Source organism: Pan paniscus, chromosome 20, assembly GCF_029289425.2.
Source record: "Pan paniscus chromosome 20, NHGRI_mPanPan1-v2.0_pri, whole genome shotgun sequence".
Lineage (NCBI taxonomy): Eukaryota > Metazoa > Chordata > Mammalia > Primates > Hominidae > Pan > Pan paniscus.
In genome coordinates this window covers 5295387-5312897 of record NC_073269.2, presented here as the reverse complement: position 1 = coordinate 5312897, position 17511 = coordinate 5295387, and the positions used below count along the sequence as shown (strand labels likewise).

Sequence of the window (17511 nt, the reverse complement as noted above, 5' to 3'; positions counted from 1 at the left end):
CCTGCTGTGCCTCCAGAGTTTCCTCCAACCTCATTTTTATTTTCTTTCTTTATTTTGCGACAGTCTTGCTCTGTGGCCCAGATTGGAGTGCAATGGTGCGATCTCGGCTCACTGCTACCTCTGCCTCCCGGGTTCAAGCGATTCTCCTGTCTCAGCCTCCCGAGTAGCTGGGATTACAGGTGTGAGCCGCCACGCCCAGCTAAATTTTGTATTTTTAGTAGAGACGGAGTTTCACCACGTTGGCCAGGCTGGTCTCGAACTCCTGACCTCAGGTGATCTGCCCGTCTCGGCCTCTCAAAGTGCTGGGATTACAGGCGTCAGCTACTGAGGCCGGCCTCCAACATTATTTAAAAAAATCGGCGGGCGGATCACGAGGTCAGGAGATCGAGACCATCCTGGCTAACACGGTGAAACCCCGTCTCTACTAAAAATACAAAAAAAAAAATTAGCCGGGCGTGATGGCGGGCGCCTGTAGTCCCAGCTACTCGGGAGGCTGAGGCAGGAGAATGGCATGAACCTGGGAGGCGGAGCTTGCAGTGAGCCGAGATTGCGCCACTGCACTCCCGCCTGGGCCACAGAGCGAGACTCCGTCTCAAAAAAAAAAAAAAAAAAAAAAAAAATCGGCCGGGCGTGGTGGCTCCGGCCTGTAATCCCAGCACTTTGGGAGACCGAGGTGGGTGGATCACGAGATCAAGATCATCCTGGATAACGAGGTGAAACCCGTCTCTACTAAAAATACAAAAATTAGCTGGGCATGGCGGTGCATGCCTGTAATCCCAGCTACTCGGGAGGCTGAGGCAGGAGAATCGTGCAATCATGGCTCACTGTAGTCTCCAATTCCTGGGCTCAAGCCATCCTCCCACCTCAGCTTCCCGAGTAGCTGGAACCATAGGACCCACATTCAACTAATTTTGTGCTTTTTTTTTTTTGCAGCGACAGGGTCTTGCTTTATTGCCCAGCTGGTCTTAAACTCCCGGGCTCAAATGATGCTCCCACCTAGGCCTCCCGAAGGGTTGGGATTACAGACATGAGCCACTGTGCCTGGCCCTGTTTTAATTTTTACTTTATTTATTTTTGTAGACAAGCAGGAGAGGTGGATCTCACTCTGTTGCCCAGGCTGGAGTGCAGCGGCGTGATCTCAGCTCACTTCGACCTCCGCCTCCTGGCTTCGAGTGGTTTTCCTGCCTCAGCCTCCTGAATAGCTGGCATTGCAGGTGTTCACCACCACGCCCGGCTAATTTTTGTAGTTTTAGTAGAGACGGGGTTTCACCATGTTGGCCAGGCTGGTCTCGAACACCTGACCTCAGGTGATCCACCTGCCTCAGCCTCCCAAAGTGCTGGGATTACAGGCGTGAGGCACCGCACCTGGCCTTTTTTTCATTTTTCTTTTTCTTTTTTTTTTTGAAACGGAGTCTTGCTCTTGTTGCCCAGGCTGGAGTGCAATGGCACAATCTGAGCTCACTGCAACCTCCGCCTTCCGGTTTCCAGCGATTCTCCTGCCTCACCCTCCGGAGTAGCTGGGACTACAGGCATGTGCCACCATGCCCGGCTAATTTATTTTGTATTTTTAGTAGAGATGGGGTTTCACCATGTTGGCCAGGCTGGTCTCAAACTCCTGACCTCGTGATTTGCCCGCCTCAGCCTCCCAAAGTGCTGGGATTACAGGCGTGAGCCACGGCGCCTGGTTCATTTTTAGTTTTTCTTACAGAGTCTGGCCCTGTCGCCCAGGCTGGAGTGCAGTGGTACCGTCATAGCTCACTGCAGCCTCAACCTCCAGGGCTCAAGCGATCCTCCCACCTTAGCCTCCCGGGACCACAGGCGCACACCACCACACCTGACTAGCGCTTTAATTTTTCGTAGATAGGGGCTCTCGCCGTGTTGCCCAGGCTGGTCTTGAACTCCTGGGTTGAAACCATCCTCCTTCCTCGACCTCTCAGGGTGCTGGGATTACAGGCATGAGCCATCGCCTGGCCCAGCCTGGAAGTTTTTAAATTCCTGGGTTCCAGGACACCCAGCAGACCGGGCAGGTGTGGGCTGCTGCCACAGGCAGGAGAGGGCAGGGGCAGGAGGAAGTCAATGGACTACAGTCTCCACCTTCTCACAGGCCTCCTGCTGCGGCCCAGCCAGGCCTTCCTCCCCTCCTCCCCTCCCTGGGGACGTGGCCAGGCCAGGCTGCAGTGTGAGGTCAGAGGTCACCCCGCCCCCAGCCTGGTTCCTGGAATGAGGACAGACTAATTGTGTTGGAGCAGGGGACAGAAGCCACACTTTGGGGGCATCTCCAGACCACCCGGCGGCCGGATCTCGTTGGTGCCAGCTGGAGGTTGTGAAGGGGGGGGTAACCAGGAAGGGGAAACTGAGGCACAGAGGCAGGAACGTTCCCCTCGGGGTGTAAGGCCCTCATTCTCCATCCCCTGCACATTTATGGAGCACTGCCAGTTTGCAGGCACTGATGAACCCAGCCAGACCCCAGTCGGCTTGGCTGCCCCGGTCCTGGCCCCACAGACCCAGCAGCTGCGGCCGTCCTGCGGCAGCCCCATCATTACCTATGCCAGCGGGGAGAGCAGCAGCCGGCTCTGGTAGCCCTCTGCTTTTGGAAGCGTCTCAGCCGCCGCCTCTCCAGTCTGGACTCTTGGCTGGCTCCGAAAATCTGCTATCAGAGGAGGGTTTGAGCTTCACCTCCGGGAGCCTCCCGCCCTCCTAGCAAGCACCTAGCAGGCGGCCCAGGGAGGTGGCTGGGCTCTGAGAGGCTAGGGGGTGGCTGGGCCCTTCCTGGGCTGGGGAGGAGGTTGGGGGCTGAGTCCGTCCCTGGCTGGGGAGGAGGTGGGGGCCTGGGGAGGAGGTGGGGACCTGGGGAGGAGGTGGGGGGCTGAGTCCCTCCCTGGCTGGGGAGAGGTGGGGGCCTGGGGAGGAGGTGGGGGGCTGAGTCCCTCCCTGGCTGGGGAGAGCTGGGGGCTGAGTCCCTCCCTCCCAGGCTGGGGAACTCAGAGGTGCACCCCCTCCCTGACTCCCCGCCTCTGAGGCCCTCAGCTGCGGGTGAACAAGCAGGGCCTGACGATCCAGTTTGGGGTGGGGGCTTTCCCAGGGTTCTTCCCTCCTCTCCCTGGGGCCGGCGGGCTCCTCCAGGCAGTGAGTGGGACTCCATCTCCGGGACGCAGGGTTTAGCAGACTCATTTCTGGCTGGAATGGAAAATGCCATTTTCCCTTCCGGGGCCAGGGTCTAACGTGGGTTTCAGGAACCAACCGGCTGGGACAGGTGTGGGGGTGTTGTTGGTCCCTCGCCTCCAACGCAGCCCTGGGGAGGGACGTGTCCCGGCCAGCCTTGGCCAGGATGGTGCGCGGGAGGCCGGGCAGCTGAGTCTGGGCCTGTCCACCTCCAGCCACGCTGACCCTCCTCCAGTCACGTCCCCTGGGCGTGGGCAATGGGAGGGTGGACAGTGGGTTAGGCGGCCCAGGAAACCCTTTCCTGGGAAAACGTTGCAATACCACTTTCTTTGGGTTTGTGGGCTAAGAACGAGAGGCTTTTATTTTTTAATTTTTAATTAATTAATTAGTTAATGTTTTTAGAGACGGAGTCTCGCTCTGTCACCCAGGCTGGAGTGCAGTGGCATGATCTCGACTCACTGCAAGCTCCGCCTCTGGGTTCATGCCATTCCCCTGCCTCAGCCTCCCCGAGTAGCTGGGACTACAGGCGCCCGCCACTACGCCCAGCTAATTTCTTGTATTTTTAGTAGAGACGGGGTTTCACCATATTGGCCAGGCTGGTCTCGATCTCCTGACCTCATGATCCACCCGCCTCGGCCTCCCAAAGTGCTGGGATTACAGGCGTGAGCCACCACGCCCGGCCTAATTAATGTTTTTAGAGATGGAGTCTTGCTCTGTCACCCAGGCTGGAGTGCAGTGGGTTGATCTCAGCTCACTGCAACCTCTGCCTCCCAGGTTCTAGCAATTCTCCTGCCTCAGCCTCCCAAGAAGCTGGGACTACAGGTGCACACCACCACGCCCGGCTAATTTTTTTTATTTTAGTAGAGACAGGGTTTTGCCATGTTGCCCAGACCGGTCTTGAACTCCCGAGCTCAGGCAATCCACCCACCTTGGCCTCCCAAAGTGCTAGGATTACAGGCGTAAGCCACCGTGCCCGGCCTTTTATTATTATTTTTAAGAGACAGGGTCCCGGCTGGCCCTGTGTGGCCAAGGTGGGTGTTATCATTTGAGGTCAGGAGTTCGAGACCAGCCTGGCCAACATGGTGAAAACCCAACCCGTTGCTACTAAAAGCACAAAAATTAGCCAGGCGTGGTGCCGCGTGCCTGTAATCCCAGCTACCTGGGAGGCTGAGTTGGGAGAATCGCTTGAACCCAGGAGGCAGAGGTTGTAATGAGCCAAGATTGTGCCATTGCACTCCAGCCTGGTTGACACAGTGAGACCCTGACTCAAAAAAAAAAAAAAAAAAAAAAAGGCCAGGCACAGTGGCTCATGCCTGTAATCCCAGCACTTTAGGAGGCCAAGGCAGGCAAATCACGAGGTCAGGATATCGAGGCCATCCTGGCCAACATGGTGGAACCCCGTCTCTACTAAAAATACAAAAATTAGCCGGGTGTGGTGGCAGGCGCCTATACTCCCAGCTACTCGGGAGGCTGAGGCAGGAGAATTGCTTGAACCTGGGAGGCAGAGGTTGGAGTGAGCCGAGATCACACCACAGCACCCCAGCCTGGGAGACAGAGCGAGACTTCGTCTCAAAAAAAAAAAAAAAAAAAAAAAGAGAGAGAGAGAGACAGGGTCTTGCTGTTGCCCAGGCTGGAGTACAATGGCATGATCACTGTTCACCGCAGCCACCATGCCCGGCTTTTTTTTTTTTTTTTAATTTCTGGTAGAAATGGGGTCTCCCTATGTTGCCCAGGCTGGTCTCAAACTCCTGGGCTCTATCCATCCTCCCGCTCCAGCCTCCGAGTGTTGGGATTACGGGTGTGAACCTCCGACTCCAGCTGAGTCCCTTTACTATGTTCTGGGTTTGAGGGCTGCAAACTGGCTGTCCAGGGGCCGAATCTGGCCCTTGGTCTTGTTTCCTAGGACCCGAATGGTGTTGAAAGGGAAAAGGTGAAAATGTGGCCAGCACTGGAAAAGTTCCCTCCCCCAGCCACCAGGACGCCCCTGAACCCCAGAGGCCTCAGCTCCAGGCGGCTTCACCAGTGGGCTGGTTCCTGGGCTCGCCTAGGAGGTGAAGGAGGGCAAACCTATGGGGGGCTCGGGAACAGGGTGTCCCGCTCGGCACAAGGGCCTCCATCTGGGCCGCACAGAGGGCGGAGGACGGGGGAGCCCCGTGTCTCCCACCCGAGGGGCCGCACCCTCCTGTCATGGGCAGGCGGGGACTGTGTGTTGGCTGCAGAGGATGGAAAGGAGTCTGTCAGAGCAAAGGGGGAGAGGGCTGTTCCCGGCGGTGGAACAGCTGTGTGAAGGCCCTGAGGCCAGACCGGGCCACTTGCCCTGGGAGCTCCGGTCGGATAACGCCAGGGGCGCCCGCATGCAGAGCCCTTTTGAGGCAGGAGGCGAGGGGTCAGGCTCGTGGGCAGGTGGCTGGGGGTGCGCACACTGGCCCTGCCACACCTGTCATCCCAAATCCCTAAAACGGGATGGGTGTCAGGCTCTCAGCGAGGCACAGAGGTGCCCAGAGCGGCCTCCAGGGGCTCCCCTCGGCCCTGTGGACCTTGCGGTTGGATCCTTCTCTGGGGTGGGGACGTCCTGGGCACTCAGGGTGCTGAGCAGCGTCCCTGGACTTCACCCACTCCATGTCAGGAGCTCCCCCCAGATGGGACAAACACAGATGTCCCCAGACATGGACCAGGGTCCCCTGGGGGCGGAATCACCCTGGTTAAGGCCCTCTGGGTTAGGGGATTCCATGGACCCCTACAGACTCTGCATCCCATGATCCTCGGCCCTGCTGGGGTCCCAGGAGGCTGCACACACTGAAATCCATGCCCTGAGTAGGGAGGGAGAGAGGAGGCGAGTCCCAGGAGCTGGGTTCCCCCGGGTTTACACCGTCTGCCCCGTCGGGAGCTTATCCTGGTGTCTGCTGTGGGCAGGGAGAACTGTTTTTACCCCACCTTAAATAATGAAGGCAGAATTTCCCAACTGCTGCACTGTGGATGCTGGGCGCCAGATTGTTCTCTGCGGTGGGGCCGTCCTGGGCACTCAGGGTGCCGAGCAGCATCCCCGGACTCCACCCACTCCACACCAGGAGCGCCCCCCAGTCGTGACAACCACAAATGCCCCCAGACATGGACCAGGGTCCCCCTGGGGGCACAGACCCTGGCTGAGGACCCCTGTTTTTTTTTTTTGTTTTTTTTTTTTGATGGAGTTTCCCTCTTGTCGCCCAGGCTGGAGTGCAGTGGCGCAATCTCGGCTCACTGCAACCTCCGCCTCCCGGGTTCAAGCAATTCTCCTGCCTCAGCCTCCGGAGTAGCTGGGATTACAGGCACCCGCCACCACGCCCGGCTAATTTTGTATTTTTAGTAGAGATGGGGTTTCACCATGTTGGTCAGGCTGGTCTCAAACTCCCGACCTCAGGTGATTCCGCCCTCCTAGGCCTCCCAAAGTGCTGGGATAACAGGCGTGAGCCACCGCACCTGGCCAGACCCCCGCTTTTGTAGCTGTCTCTGCCGCCCGGAACCAGACCTAGAGTGATGCAGGGCAGAGGGGGATAGAGCACCCCCTTCCACTCACCCCTGGCTGTGCTGGGCAGGGGTGTAGGGTGGAGCTGGAGGTTGGGGAGACGCCAAAAGAAAAAAAAAACACCACAGGACGCTTTTCTGTTAAAAGTCAGAAGTGTTTTGTCTCGTTTTAATATCTCATCAGCTTTACAGGGTTACAATCGTCTTAAATATTTCTGAGGTTTAAATACAATCTGCATAATAATGTTATAAAATGTAAACTTTCAGTGTTCTTTTAAATTTCAAAATCACACTTTTTTTTTTTTTTGGTCTTTTTGTCTTTTTTTTTTTTTTTTTCCTTTTAATACCTGAATGTTCTGCGAAAACTGAACTTGTTACAGGCCACCCTGCCGCGGCCAGGGCGAGACAGGCTGGGCCCAGCCAGAGGTAGAGAGTAGTTTTATGTTTTTTAAAAATTTTTTAAAGTTTTTTTTTTTTTTACCTCCTATTACCTGAGTTTCAGGCGTGGTTCCCACGCCGTCTGACAAACTCCAGAGAAACTGAAATTTCACACGTCATGAATGAAAGGCTGAGTTTACATTTGCCAAGGAAAAAAATGCAAAAGCACAATTGGGGAAAAAAGGGACCAGGTGGGTAAAAAATGATAAAAGAAAAGGAAATTCAACTGTACAGATGCGTGACCCTTAACAACGACCCCAGCTGCCCCCAGTGCCCCGTGCCCACCCTCCCGCCTTTCTGGACAGCCACTTACGGGTCCCACGGAAGGCTCCAGAAGCCGCCTTTCTCCCAACATCTCAGAGCAAGGGGAGCCCCCGTTGGCCTTGACTGTGGGGCACCCACTCAGTATGCAGCTAGGCCCCACGGTCCCAAGTGAACTCGAACCCATCCAGGGTCCTCGTGGCTGAGGGGACTGCCCGACCCCCTCCCAGTCTGCATAAGGGGGGGTGCTGAGCTGCACCCCAGAAAGCCACACCGAATTTAAACCCCCACCGACAGGCGGTGGCAGGAGATGGGCACGGCTGGGGTCGAACGGGGCCACCTGAGGCAGGGAGAACCCTCTGGAGACACGGCTTCCTGCCGAGTATCCAGGACCGGGCCCCATAGACCCCCTGCAACTGCCTCCCATTTCCACGGCCAGCATGGCCGCTGCCTTCAGCGACTTCCTTCTCCTGGGCCGGGACCCAGCCTCGCGCCCACCCCCACCCACCCCGCCTGTCCCTACAATCATCGGAGTTAACAGCAGGCTCAAGGCCCCTGAGTTAGAATCCAGGTCCACCCACTGCCGGGAGGCCGGATCGCCCACACAGACACGACACGCAGGATTCCCGACACACACACGCAGCCCGAGGGAGACGACCCAGCCCTCGACCCTGCACAGCCCCTCCCCAGGCTCCGAGGTGGGCAGGTGCACGGGGGCCCCAGGGGTCCAGGGCCGCCGGATGCAGCAGGCAGCCAGGCCCCAGTGGCTGCTGCAGACCCTGGTGCACGGGAGGCGGGGGAGAGGCACCCCAGGGGCTCAGATTTTGGCATCAAAAGTCAGACCTGAGGTAGACAGAGATAGGCAGCAGGCGCTTCCCCCAGCGCGGGGCCCAGGCGTGGGACGGGGGTCCCGGGAGAGGAGCCCTGGAGGCCGGGGGACAGACACGGACAGAGTCCAGGTGGTTCTGCGAGTGGGGCCCGATTGTGTCTGGAGGCGAAAAGACACCCCCTTCCCGGGGTGATTGTGCTGCTACGGTGCTGGCCCCAGGAAGGGACAAGGAAAACCTAGACGCCCACCACCCCCTCCTGGAAAGGGGGTGTGTGTCCACGGCCCTGAGATCCGAGAAGGAAGTGGGGTCCCCTCCCCAAAGACACAGGAAAGTGACAGTCCCCTCCCACAGCCCGACGGGAAAGTGAACCTAGACTCAGGGGCTCAGAAGCCCCCCAGCCCCCTCCCCAGGGGTCTCCAAGGCAATGGGGAGGTGGTTGGGAGTGGGGGGAGCTGGGGAGTCCCCTTCCTCACCGAGCCCCCATGCCGGTGGCCTAACAGGGCTCCCAGGGCCCAATTAGAGACCCAGGCTTACCCTGGGAATAGCTGAGTTAATCCCCACCGCACCCCAAGAGAAATGAAAGCCCAGAGCTCCCGTGTAGGACACGACAGCCCCGCCCAACACCACGCGGGTCCAACAAAGTCCCCAGACCCTGCTGGGCATTTCAGACCCAGCCTTTCTGCTCCAGCAGCTCCAGCCAAAATAACCCCCCAGCTCAGCTGCGGTGACCCCACTTTCTCCAAGCCAGGGGGAGGGGTACTGACCCACAGGGTGGTGGGGGGCAGCCTCCCTTCTCGGCCTCGATTTAGTCACCGCGGAACTCGGGGAGCTCGCAGCCCCAGCACAAAAGGGGTTGGGAGAAGAGGAAGGGACAGAGCGAGGAGAATGTTGGGGTGTGGGGGGTGTTCAGGATGCCAGAGCCCTGAAATCCTCACCCTGAGCGAGGTCCGGCTTCACCCCCACTCCCCAGTATTGATAGTCCTCAAAAACAGCCCTTTCGGGCAAGAGAAGAATCCCAATGAGACGCCACATTCATCCCTGAGACAGGAGCCTGGGGGCTGCGACAAGAACCACCCCCACCCCCCAGGCCCTTTTTCCAGCACTTGCTACTTTTTAGATAAGATTTCCAGACCGGGCCAGCGTGGCGGCTCATGCCTGTAATCCCAGCACTTTGGGAGGCCAAGGCGGGCAGATCACCTGAGGTCAGGAGTTCGAGATCAGCCTGACCAACATGGCAAAACCCCCATCTCTACTAAAAATACAAAAATTAACCGGGCGTGGTGGCGGGCGCCTGTAATCCCAGCTACTCCGGAGGCTGAGGCAGGAGAATCGCCTGCACCTGGGAGGTGCAGGTTGCAGTGAGCCAAGATCGCACCATTGCACTCACTCCAGCCTGGGCGACAAGAGCAAAACTCCGTCTCAAAAAAAAAAAGATTTCCAGGCCCCTGACTCGAGAACCCAGCAGACAAGCACGGCACAAGCAAAAGCATCGTGGAATATCACAGTCAGCAAGTCACTGTCAGGGGCCCCTGGCCCGTGGGACCCCAGCATGCACCCTCTGCCCCAGCCCGGCCCATAGCACCTGAGTTCATTGGCTCCGCAGCTCTAGCCCCAGGGATCCGATGTGCTGGGCTCACAGCTGCCCAACGCACCCCCAGAAATGGACAAAGGGACCCAAATTGGTCATGGGAAAAATAAAAAGGTGAGTTTTTTTTTTTTGGTTTTTTTTTTGCTTTTTTTTCTTGCTTTTTCAAGACCAGTTTCCCTGAAGGAACACAAATATATAGCTATATAGATATATAGATATCCTTTTCCTAAGGTTTGATCCCCCCAAGAATAAAATAGAATATTTACACAACAAAACCCCTGAAACCTCTTAAAAACCCTACAGAGAAAAAAAAATTTCCCAAAGCAACAAGAAAAAAACAAAAATTCAGTGGTCTTGGTTCAGGGGTTTCACTGGACACGAGAAGCTGGGAGTGGTGAGTGTGTGGTGAATAGAAAATAAAAGAGAACTAAAGCAGACAAAAATGAAAACACACAGTGCAGGGATGTATGAGGTAAACAGGATCGGCCCACGCTGCTGTGGGGCCAAACCAGACACCAGAGCCTTCGGTCCATCAGGGCTGCCTGAACGCCCTGGGAAACGTCTGCCTCTTTCTGTTTTTCTGATGGATTTCCTTTGCTGTTCTCACAATTCATCTCTCTGAATGTCCAAAACCTGAGAAATTCAAGTGTTCCTTGGTTTTCCCCTGTTTTATTAAATTCTCTTTATATATATACGTATATATATATATATATATCTTTTTTCTCTTCTTTTTGGCGTCAGCTGTGGCTCCTTTCTGGATATCTTCCCTCCCCACCCGTATCTTCCACCATCCTGGCCCCTGTGTGGCCCACCTGGACCCCCTGCCCAGGCCAGCGGGCTCCAGGGTGAGTGGCGGGTGGGGAGCGATGCGGTTAAGGCAACGAGTTATTTGAGGTAGATGTGGAGGGTGTGGACAGCCCCGCTGGCCCAGCCTGGCCGCTGCTGGTTCCGGTGTTTCCTCCCCGGCCGCCTGCGTTGCTGCCGCCGCCGCCGCCGCCACCGCCGCCACCGCCGCCTCCTTTGTTGGGAGCAGAGGTTGGCGTGGGGGCCGGCGGCTGAGCAAACAGAACTCCTAAGGCAAGAACAGAAGACATATGCCATGCAGAGTTTAAGAAGATGCGAGGCGGGCCACAAGGGAGACCCAATGGGGTGCTCTGGGGAATAAACTTCTCTTTCACTCTGTCCCCCGGGCTGGAGTGCAGTGGTGGCATCAGAGCTCACTGCAGCCTCAACCTCATGGGCTCAAGTGATCCTCCCAGCTCAGCCTCCCGAGTAGCTGAGACCACAGGGGTGTGCCACCACGTCTGGCTAATTTTTTATTTTTTTGTTTTTTTTTTTGAGATGGTGTCTCGCTCTGTCGCGCAGGCTGGAGTGTAGTGGTGCGATATTGGCTCACTGCAACCTCCACCTCCTGGGTTCAAGCAGTTTTCCTGTCTCACCCTCCTGAGTAGCTGGGACTAACTACAGGCGCCTGCCACTACACCAGCCAATTTTTGTATTTTTAGTACAGATGGAGTTTCACCATGTTGGCCAGGCTGGTCTCCAACTCCTGACCTCAGGTGATCCACCCACCTTGGCCTCCCAGAGTGCTGGGATGACAGGCATGAGCCACTGTGGCTGGCAATATTTTAGCAATTTTTTATTTTTTGTAGAGATGGGCTCTCAATATGTTGCCCAGGCTGGTCTCAAGTTCCTGGCCTAAAACAATCCTCCTGCCTCTGACTCCCAAAGTGCTGGGATTACAGATGTGAGCCCAGCTTAAACTTCCCCACTGTGTCTGCTCACTCCTTCATCACACACATGTGCATATATATGGATGCACGTGAGCACACACGTGTGTTTAATCCACACATGCACATCAGCGTGCACACAGCTCTTGCAGGGAGAACCCTGATGCCCATGGTTTGTTGATGTGGGGTTGCGAGACCCCTAGCACACAGTTGGCCTTCTCCCCTGTAAGATTCAATATGAATGTACACGTTTTACATCTGATTTCAGGAGGGCATGGACCCCTCAAAAATCCATTTGTGGACCTGTGAGGACACCACTGACCTCAGCTCAGCCTCTGACCACAGCTGGCGGAGGGGAGCCTGCAACAAGGCTGCTCGGTGTCGACAGCGCCACCTGGTGGCCGCTATGAACCATCGGCCTGACTCCACTTTAAGAAAAACTATTCATTTACCGCCGGGTGTGGTGGCTAATGCCTGTAATCCCAGCACTTTGGGAGGCCAAGACCAGCAGATCACGAGGTCAGGAGTTCGAGACCAGCCTGACCAACATGGTGAAACCCTGTATCATCTAAAAATACAAAAATTAGCCGGGCCTGGTGGCATGCACCTGTAATCCCAGCTACTCAGGAGGTGGAGGTTGCAGGAGCTGAGATCATGCCATTGCACTCCAGCCTGGGCAACAGAGTGAGACTCTGTCTCAAAAAAAAAAAAAAAAAAAGAAAAGAAAAACTATTCATTTACTTATGTTCTTTTGTAGAGATGGGGTCTCCTGTGTTGCCCAGGCTGGCCTCAAGCAAACCTCTCTCCTTAGCCTCCCAAAGTGTTGGGATTACAGGCGTGAGCCACTGCCCCTGGCACTGACTCCACTTTTTTAATTAAATTTTTTAATTCTTTTTTTTTTCTTCCTCTGAGACGAAGTCTTGCTCCATTGCGCAGGCTGGAGTGCGGTGGCGCGATCTCGGCTCACTGCAACCTTCGCCTCCCAGGTTCAAGCAATTCTCCTGCCTCAGCCTCCCAAGCAGCTGGAATTATAGGCACACGCCAGCACACCTCGCTAATTCTTGTATTTTTAGGGGAGATGGGGTTTCACCATGTTGATCAGGCTGGTCTTGAACTCCTGACCTCATGACCCACCCACATCAGCCTCCCAAACTGCTGGGATTACAGGTGTGACCTATTGTGCCCGGCAACTTTTTAATTCATTTTATTTAAAAAAATATGTATATATAGGGTGGGCGCGGTGGTTCATGCCTGTAATCCCAGAACTTTGGGAGGCCGAGGCAGGCGGATCACCTGAGGTCAAGAGTCCGAAACCAGCCTGGCCAACATGGTGAAACCTCATCTCTACTAAAAATACAAAAAAAAATTAGCTGGGTGTGGTGACACACGCCTGTAGTCCCAGCTACTTGGGGAGGCTGAGGCAGGAGAATCGCTCGAACCCAGGAGGCACAGGTTGCAGTGAGTCAAGATCGCGCCACTGCACTCCAGCCTGGGTGACAGAGGGAAGACTCCCTCTCAAAAGAAAAAACAACAACAATATATATATATGTAGATATAGATATAAAAGTATATATGTATTTATAGATACATATAAATCTATATCTAATCTATATATATATCTATATATAGCTATAGCTATATCTATCAATATATCTATATATAGATATATATAGAGAGAGAAGGACGGGATCTCACTCTTTCACCCAGGCTGGAGTGCAATGGTGTGATCTTGACTCACTGCAACCTCCACCTCCTGGGCTTAAGTGATCCTCCCTACTCAGCCTCCCGAGTAGCTGGGACTATGGGCGCCTGCCACCACGCCCTGCTGATTTTTATATTTTTAGGAGAGATGGGGTCTCACTATGTTGCCCAGACTGGTCTCGAACTCCTGGGCTCAAGTGATCCTCCCGTGTTAACCTCCCGAAGTGCTGGAACTATAGCCATGAGCCACTGCACCCAGCCTAGATTCAATTGTTTGGATACCTCATTTACCCTGATGTGATTATTAGGCATTGGATGCCAGTATAAAACATCTCATAAAACCCATAAATACATATACCTACTATGTACCCACAAAAATTACAAATTACAAATTAAAAAAAATAAAAAATACATTCATTAAATTTTTTTTCAAGAGACAGGGTCTCGGTCTGTGGCCCAGGCTGGAGTGCAGTGGCATCATCACAGCTTGCTGCAGCCTCAACGTCTCTAACCCCTGGGCTTATACATTCTTTGCTCCTCAGCCTCCGAAAATGCTGGGATTGGCTGGGTGCGGTGGCTCACGCCTGTAATCCCAGCACTTTGGGAGGCCGAGGCAGGAAGATTGCGTGAGCCCAGAGTTCAAGACCGGTCTGAGCAACAAAGCAATTTAAAATTTAAAGAGCAACAAAAAATTTAAAAATTAACCAGGTGTGCTGGTGCATGTCTGTGCAAGACTCCGTCTCATTAAAACAAAAAACTAGGAATGTGAACCATCCAACGTCACACTGAATATGTATCTGTGGACGACCCCCTCTGGGCTGAGCGTGGCACCGGGTGAATGATGGTATCCTCTCCATCAGTCTTGACTGTTTGTCCTGCAAAGCCCCTGGCCGTGCCCTGCTCGCCCGCACACCTGGGTTCAAGCAGGTGGCACCAGGCGCAACTCAGGGTCCTGAGTTCACGGCGGCGGGAGAGGCAAGGTCCAGGCAGGGCGTGGCCTCAGGGGTCCTACCTGTGTACATGATGCCGTTGATCTCCACCGACATGCTGATGCTGTTGTTGCCGTTGGTGCCTGTCAGGTTCACAGCAGAGTCCTGGCGGCTTTCGGAGGCTGTGGGAAGAAGAACAAATTAGTTTCTTTTTTTCCTTTTTTTTTGAGATGGAGTCTCACTCTGTTGCCCAGGCTGGAGTGCAGTGGCGCGATCTCAGCTCACTGCAAGCTCTGCCTCCTGGGTTCACGCCATTCTCCTGCCTCAGCCTCCCAGTAGCTGGGACTACCCGCCACCACGCCCGGCTAATTTTTTGTATTTTTAGTAGAGATGGGGTTTCACCATGTTGGCCAGGATGGTCTCGATCTCTTGACCTCATGATCCACCCGCCTCGGCCTCCCAAAGTGCTGGGATTATAGGCATGAGCCACTGTGCCCAGCCGAACAAATGAGTTTCTTTTTTTTTTTTTTTTTTTGAGACGGAGTCTCACTCTGTCACCCAGGCTGGAGTGCAGTGACGTGATCTCGGCTCACTGCAACCTCCACCTTCAGGGTTCAAGCAATTCTCCTGCCTCAGCCTCCTGGGTAGCTGGGACTATGGGTGCACACCAGCACACCCGGCTAATTTTTGTATTTTTAGTAGAGACGGAGTTTCACCATGTTGGCCAGGCTGGTCTTGAAGTCCTGGCCTCAGGTGATCCGCCCACCTCGGCCTCCCAAAGTGCTGGGATTACAGGCGTGGGCCACCGCGCCCGGCCAAAACTGCCATTTCTGATCATAAAGACACCTGTGACATGTTCTGTTTTCTGTCTGTCTCGCCAACTAGATTTTAGCTTTACAAGGTGTAGACAGTGTCTGTCACATTCATGCTGTCACCAGTGCACACAGTAGGTGCTCAATATTTATTTGTTGAATAAGTGTATTTGTCCATACTCCGCTTTGTTTTTTTTTTACCTTGTTTTTGAGACCAGGTCTTGCTCTGTCACCCAGGCTGGAATGCAGTGGTGCAATCATGGCTCACTGCAGCCTGAACCTCCTGGGCTCAAGTGATCCTCCCATCTCAGCCTCCCGAGTAGCTGGGGCTACAGGAGCGTGCCACCACGCCCAGCTAACTTTTGTAGAGATGGCATCTCACTGTGTTGCTCAGGCTGATCTCAAATTCCTGGGCTCAAGCAATCCTCCCATTTCAGCCTCCCAAAGTGCTGGGATTATAGGCATGAGCCACGGTGCCCAGCCAGTTTACTTTATTATTATTATTTTTTTTGAGATGGAGTTTTGCTCTTGTTGCCCAGGCTGGAGTGCAGTGGCGTTATCTCGGCTCACTGCAACCTCCACCTCCCAGTTCATGTGATTCTCCTGCCTCAGCCTCCCAAGTAGCTGGGACTACAGGGGTGCGCTGCCATGCCCGGCTAATTTGTTGTATTTTTAGTAGAGATGGAGTTTCACCATGTTGCCCAGGCTGATCTTGAACTCCTGACCTCCAGTGATCCACCCACCTCGGCCTCCCAAAGTGCTGGGATTACAGATGTCAGCCACTACACCCAGCTTTTTTTTTCTTATTGATTTGTTGGCACTCTTTACATATGTAGGCTCCAAGGCCCTCACCGTGTGACACATGCAGGAAGCACAGCGCGTCTGGGCACGAGGGCAGTACCTTGGCTGTTGATCCGAATGCTCATGGGCAGCTGGGCCGCCATGGCCAGGAAGTTCTGCTGGAGTGCACGTTGCATCAGCCGTTGCTGCTCATCGGCCACCAGGGCCATCTTCTTCTCCGGAGGCTCTGCAGACTCCAGCTTCTCCCGCAGCTGTTCCAGGGCAGCTGCCTGTGCGGCCACAGCTGCTTGGGCGGCTGCTGCTTGCACAGCTGCTGCCTGGGCTGCCACCACAGGGTGGCCCGCCAGGGAGACAGGCAGGCGGCCAGGGACTGTGATGGGGATGGCTGAGTCCTCCTCTAGGTAGGAAAAAAGGGGAATTGGTGGCCAGGAGGGGCTGGGCCCTGCCTTCCACTCAAGGCAGGAACATGCACCTTCTTTTTTCTTTTCTTTTTTTTTTTTTTTGAGACGGAGTTTCACTCTTGTTGCCCAGGCTGGAGTGCAATGGTGCGATCTCAGCTCACAGCAACCTCTGCCTCCCGGGTTCAAGTGATTCTCCTGCCTTAGCCTCCCTAGTAGCTGGGAAACAGGCACCCACCACCACGCCTGGCTAATTTTGTATTTTTAGTAGAGACAGGGGTTCTCCATGTTGGCCAGGCTGGTCTTGAACTCCCGACCTCAGGTGATCCGCCCACCTTGGCCTCCCAAAGTGCTGGGATTACAGGCGTGAGCCACCGCGCCTAGCCTTTTTTTTTTTTCTTTGAGACAGAGTCTCGCTCTGTTGCTTAGGCTGGAGGGCAGTGGCGCGATCCCTGCTCACTGCAACCTCTGCCTCTCAGGCTCAGGTGATTCTTCTGCCTCAGTCTCCTGAGTAGCTGGGATTACAGGCGCCCACCACCACACTAAGCTAATATTTTTTTTTTTTTTTGACACGGAGTCTCACTCTGTCGCCGAGGCTGGAATGCAGTGACGTGATCTTGGCTCACCGCAACCTCTGCCACCTGGGTTCAAGCGATTCTCCTGCCTCAGCCTCCCAAGTAGCTAATTTTTGGTGTGCGCCACCACACCCGGCTAATTTTTGTATTTTTAGTAGAGACAGGGTTTCACCATATTGATCAGGCTGGTCTCAAACTCCTGACCTCAAGCGATCCGCCTGCCTCAGCCTCCCGAAGTGCTGGGACTACAGGCGTGAGCCACTGTGCCTGGCCTAAAAAAAATTTTTTTAGACTGGGTCTCACTACTGTTGCTCAGGCTGTAGTGCAGTGGTGTAATCTCAGTTCACCACAGCCTCGACCTCCTGGGCTCAACCCATCTGACCACCTCAGCTTCCTGGGTAGCTGGGACCACAGGTGCACGCTGCCACGCCCAGCTAATTTTTTTTTTTTTTGAGATGGGGTCTCACTATGTTGCCCAGATGAGAAATGGTAACTCAGACAGGCAAACTGAGGTGACACTGCTGTGTGTGCTGTTGGTACCTCTGTGTTATGGAGGATTCAGAGGCTCAGTGGGAGGGAAAACTGATCAACTGATGATGCCTGCCTCAGTGTAGACTGGAAAAACAGTGATCAATTAGTAATGTCTGCCTTGGCCACAGACTGGAAACACAGATTGATTAGCAATGTCTGCCTGCCACCTGTGTGGGATTAGAAAATGGTGATGGATTGGTAATGTCTGCCATGGGCAGAGGACTGGTAGATTGGAAGCCCTTTTCCATGCCAAC

General features: G+C 54.7%; 1 protein-coding gene across 5 annotated transcripts in view; it reads right to left on the bottom strand.

Annotated features, from left to right (window-relative positions):
* Nucleotides 1-6797: 6797 nt before the first annotated feature.
* The window catches only part of ARID3A (AT-rich interaction domain 3A), a 49812-nt gene continuing 39098 nt past the window's right edge, over nucleotides 6798-17511 (bottom strand). For all 5 annotated transcript variants that reach the window (XM_034944384.3, XM_034944386.3, XM_034944385.3 and 2 more), the window contains 3 exons: nucleotides 15854-16150; nucleotides 14224-14322; nucleotides 6798-10852 (listed from right to left, as the gene is read on the bottom strand). In XM_034944384.3, the coding sequence (XP_034800275.3) occupies nucleotides 10653-10852; nucleotides 14224-14322; nucleotides 15854-16150 (596 nt within the window). In that variant the 3' untranslated portion in view covers nucleotides 6798-10652. The remainder of the gene's footprint in view (nucleotides 10853-14223; nucleotides 14323-15853; nucleotides 16151-17511) is intronic.